At 34.9% G+C, this 4,786-nt stretch overlaps 1 protein-coding gene across 1 annotated transcript; it reads left to right on the plus strand.

Moving 5' to 3' along the window:
* The first annotated feature begins 2,679 nt into the window (after positions 1-2,679).
* LOC132042771 (uncharacterized) lies at positions 2,680-2,946 on the plus strand. The gene has a single exon (XM_059433288.1). The coding sequence runs from the start codon at positions 2,680-2,682 to the stop codon at positions 2,944-2,946; it is 267 nt and encodes an 88-aa protein (XP_059289271.1).
* Positions 2,947-4,786: the final 1,840 nt, after the last annotated feature.

Raw genomic sequence — 4,786 nt, forward strand, 5'->3', positions numbered from 1 at the left:
GGGGCTTTCGGGATCTGGTCCACTTGAGAGTTGTACGTCTCTACTCTTTTCTCATTGGATTCAATCCGTTTGGCCAATGCTTCAAGCATTTTCAAGACCTTAGCTGATGCACTGGTCCCTGATCTGCTACAATTATCTGCGACCCGCTCTCCTTTTTGGCTTGCCTCGACAGCCTGATTTGCTTTGGCTGCCACTGTTTTTCCATCCTTCTTCTAAAGTTGAGCTATAGCCACCTTTTGTTTCTGCAACATTTCAAATATCACACGTAAGTTAACTTCCTCTATGGCATCTGGTGCCTTTTGGGCCGGTGCCTGAAGCAAAGTTGCTGAATTATTACTATTCAAAGAATCTGTGGCCAGAAGGGCTGCATTTTCCTGGTTGACGGTATTCTGGCGGTTAAGGCCTTAGGTCGAGCTGACAGCATTTGTGTTGGTTGGGTCAGCAGGTGGTTAGTTCGAGTTTGGTAACCCGCTGTTGTTTTCGTTTTCAGCAACTATTTCGTTGTTGTTCACGTGCCCGGAATGACCACTGCTTGCCATCTCGAATGTATCTGAAACACAAACTTTCAAAGAACAAGTGAAAGAGGAAGTAACAAATTAAACCGCCACTATTATCCAATGCCCCTCGGTGGGCGCCAAACTATTTACCCTAAAAAATGGACAACAATTAAATTTATAAGTGGTTGATAGGATATGTGGTTAGATTAATTTATAATATAAGATTATAGCAAATAAATGGTAATATATTGATAAAGAATAGTAAAGAGAACTTAAGAAGACAAGTTTGTAAGCTCTGTGAATTGGTTCGGTTCGGAAGTTGCTTTCTTTAACCGAGCCAAAATACTTAAGAAGATTTCACTGCCACTTTTCGGATTACAATGTGTGAAATGATAAAAAAGCTAACCTAAAAAAGAAGGGGGGAGACCCCTATTTATAGCTAAAAATAAATGGGCCTTAGTACAGTAAAAAAACTTCTAGAAAAACCCTAAAATGGATAAGGCGGCGTCCGTATGGTCTGACACCTATACCGTTGTCAGCACAAATGGCGAAACGGTCAAATGACGCGTGTCCTGTCTCATAACGGATTCTCCAAGACTATGTTGACTGTGTTCGCTTCAGGCTCCGGATTAACGTAGCTATCAACATATCTTCGGTTTTGACACAGAGTTGAATGCACTCATGTACCCTCGATTCTTGTTCCCATCGATTGTCAACGACCTTACTCTTTCTGATCTCAATCGGATGGTTTTAAACTTTACCCCAGTTCTTACCGGGTACGAGTTGCTTTGGTTTTTACCGTATACAATATATCCACGGACTGAAAGGTGAATTTGCTTTTTTCTTTTCTAATTTTTTTTTTAGAGAATTTGCAGGAACATATAATACTTATTTGACATGTCCTCAAATCAGTTCCAAAAATAATCTTCTTCAAGTTTTTTTACATCGATTTGATAAAAAAATTCTCTCTCTCTCTGTTTTTTTTTTTTTTTTTTTTTGTGGTATGCCTGCAAAAATACAGCTCCAACTCTGGTGCCATATAAAATGGGTCAAACTCGTTTTTACCCAATTCATATTTTACCCACAATAATATTGGTGGATTGCAACTCAACCCTTTTTTATTTAACTCACTTTCAACCTGCTCAAATTTGACTGCAAACTCGACTATTTGGCACCACTAATCCCGGGTGCACCAGACGTTTTTGCTTTTTTATTTGAAAAGCTTTTCTTTTTGGTATGTAAAAAGCTTTTTTCTTTGTTCATTAAAAAATTCATAGTTCAAATATTTTGACGAGTCAACTGACTGTTTCAATAATATTAATTAATCTTTTCAAAGTTACCCTTCACTCAAATGAGTTTTTCAAGTCCCAACATTGACTATCTATAACTTTAAGAAAAGTTTGAAAAAAAACAAAAGAGTTCTATTGACAAATTACTCTTTGATTAATGTCATTTAATAGCTTTCTTAAAGGATGTGTCACGCTTCAAAATTCATTTATTTTGAAATAGAGAGTATTTTTTATCTCGGAAGGGATACTTGAATTAAATTTCTTAATTTTCAACGTAATTTAGTTATGTAATCTTAAAACTTTGGAATAAAATTTTACATCTGAAAACTATATTACTATTTATAACTCATAATAATTAATAATTTAAAGTATGTAAAGATATTGTGGCAAAAAAAAAAGCTTTTTGACTCTTTTTTTTTTGTTTGGTCAAGTGCAAAGGTCCCTGTCACTTCATCATTATTCTCCGAACCTACCCAACATTCACTCTGCCTAAGGGACAACAGGAAAAAGAAAAAAACATTTATTGGGCGACAAAAATTAAAAAGAATTCCGAACCTAATCAGTGAACTAAAACAAACGCGTGAAAGGAAAGCACAAGGAACTTCTAGTAGGAAGGAAACAATATAAAGGCAAGAAAGGGTTTTAAATTTTCATTCACCTAAATTCTTTCTCTCCATTCTTATGGGCTCTGACGTTTGGGACAAATTTTTAGTTTTATTTTGTTTTATTTTCCCACATTCTTTTGAGTCAAGAGTAAAAACGTAGGAATAAGGTGTGCGTATATCCTAGACCGTGTATACCCCACTTGTCGAATTACATTGAGTATACTGTTGTTGTTGTAGTTTTCTTTTCCCTACAAGAAAATTTTGCACTTAGAAGAAAGAAATAGAGAGATGGGGAAGTACATAGAGTTGTTAGACGTTGGTATTAGAATGGTTGCCAGATTCAACTCCCACTGCCCTCAAACTTCAAGAATGTATTATCATCCGCCAAGCAGGCATGACGAAGAAGACCACCATCTCCACCTCTTCAGTCACCAGAATTCTAGCGTCAACAGTGGTGGCGTTAGCGGAGATGCGACGGCTGTAGGGGATTTGTTTCTCCGGAAGGCTAGTTTTGGAATTGACGCTAATGAATTGATTCTTCATACTGTAGTTTGACTACAATTTTTTTTTAGATGAATTTTTTTTTAATTGCAGCCGATGAAATTGTTCCATATTGTTGTATGGTCTGGAATTGGATACAGACTTGGGTTCAACCTCGAAAATGATATTGGAGCTTTACTTTGCATCTAATGTCTCAGTAAATGATTTCATCTTACTTATCTAGACGTGATCAATGCGGAATCAAAAAAGATGTTATTGATAGAAGAATACTACACTACACAATATATTCGGGCACCCTCGACTATGAACTATAGTCATTTTTCCCTCTTTGTCCTATGTCATTTCTATTTACCCTGAAATTTTCAATCCTCCGTATATGTAGTACATTTAATTTTTATATTATATATATAATTTATTTTCTAAACTAGGTATTTGAAGATTTTTATTTAAATTCATTAACATTATAAGTAGAATAATCTTTTTATGAATTTTTCCCAAAGTGTAACGCTATTTTTTTATGATTGTTATATTACATATATGTGTATATTTAAGTCTTCTCTCTTATACACTATTGTCTTATATAGATAAACAAGTTTTATTGTCATTAATGGAATATTTTCTAAATTATAACTTACAATTCATTTATGACATAAATAGACATTCTTTTAGGAATTTGTTATAAAATATACATCTATTTTTATTAATTATTTTTGTATTATCTGCATTAAAATATACTTATAAAGTTATTATTACTTGCTAATTTCATTTGTATAGATATTAGAGTTTTGATTATTATTAATAAAATAAATTTTTTAACTCTTCTCGTTATTTAATTATAGAACAATATTAACTTATATGCTCAATTAATATTTCTCACTTTCTTTTTGTCATCTCGAAAATAATATTTATTTTTTGGGAAAATGGTTAAAATACACTCCAAACTATGCCCAGATTTCCTGTAATACACCTAACTTTTACGGAAGTTCTATTACCCCATGACTATTTCTTTAGTACATTTTAATGGCATTTATTCGGTAATTAAAATGTCACCCCAAATATTTTTACTCTGGTGCAACAAACGCCCTTAAGAAAAGCCCAAAATACTAATGTAAGATTGAACTTTAAACATTGGCGAAGAATACTCGCAGATTCTTGAACCATATCCAGCTCCATACTTCAATCTCAAGGCTGCCATTGCGTGAGCGCACGGTAATTTCACCAACTCATACTCTCTACAAGAACATGTTTTGTTCAGTAGATTAACTTTGGTAGGTAGGCCACTGCTGACTACGGTGAACTCGTTGGCACCCCCGTTTATACTATTGACAAACAAGGACTCGCGCTCAGTCATCTTTTCCCTTATCATCTTTTCAGCTGAAGGCACAAATATATCGATTGAATCGTTGATATTCTGCACGCCTCTGCTTGAGTATTTCAAAGAAACCTCATAGAAATGGAATTGAATATGGCGCTCACAGGTGGTACTCTCTTTCATTCCTCAACATTGAGTTAAGCGCTCGACAATGTTTGTGGTCAACACATCGTACCCGTTTGCCGGAAAATGCCCTCGCTCCACTTGTCATATCCAACATCAAACTCAAGGCAATTAGTCATTGGGGGCATTTATCCCCGAATTGCCGAAAATGCTCATGGAACTCATGGAAACCATATGCGTTTGCTGCATTATAGTATACATGAAGATATTCTCAATATTGGATTTTTTTTTTTGAGGTTTTTAGTAAGATGCCTCATGCAAAGTCCATGATGAGCTTGCTCAAAAACCCTGAAAACACTGTTGGCTATGCTCCTGTGTCTATCAGAGATGATGCACAAGTCTGGTTCATCGACGATTATATACTTCACTTGATGGAAGAAGTAGGTCTAACATTCATCA

This window comes from Lycium ferocissimum, unplaced genomic scaffold (genome assembly GCF_029784015.1).
Source record: "Lycium ferocissimum isolate CSIRO_LF1 unplaced genomic scaffold, AGI_CSIRO_Lferr_CH_V1 ctg17828, whole genome shotgun sequence".
Taxonomy (NCBI): domain Eukaryota; kingdom Viridiplantae; phylum Streptophyta; class Magnoliopsida; order Solanales; family Solanaceae; genus Lycium; species Lycium ferocissimum.

Coding starts and splice junctions, on each gene's coding strand:
- LOC132042771 (XM_059433288.1), top strand. CDS start 2,680: ATGGGGAAGTACATAGAGTTGTTAGACGTTGGTATTAGAATGGTTGCC.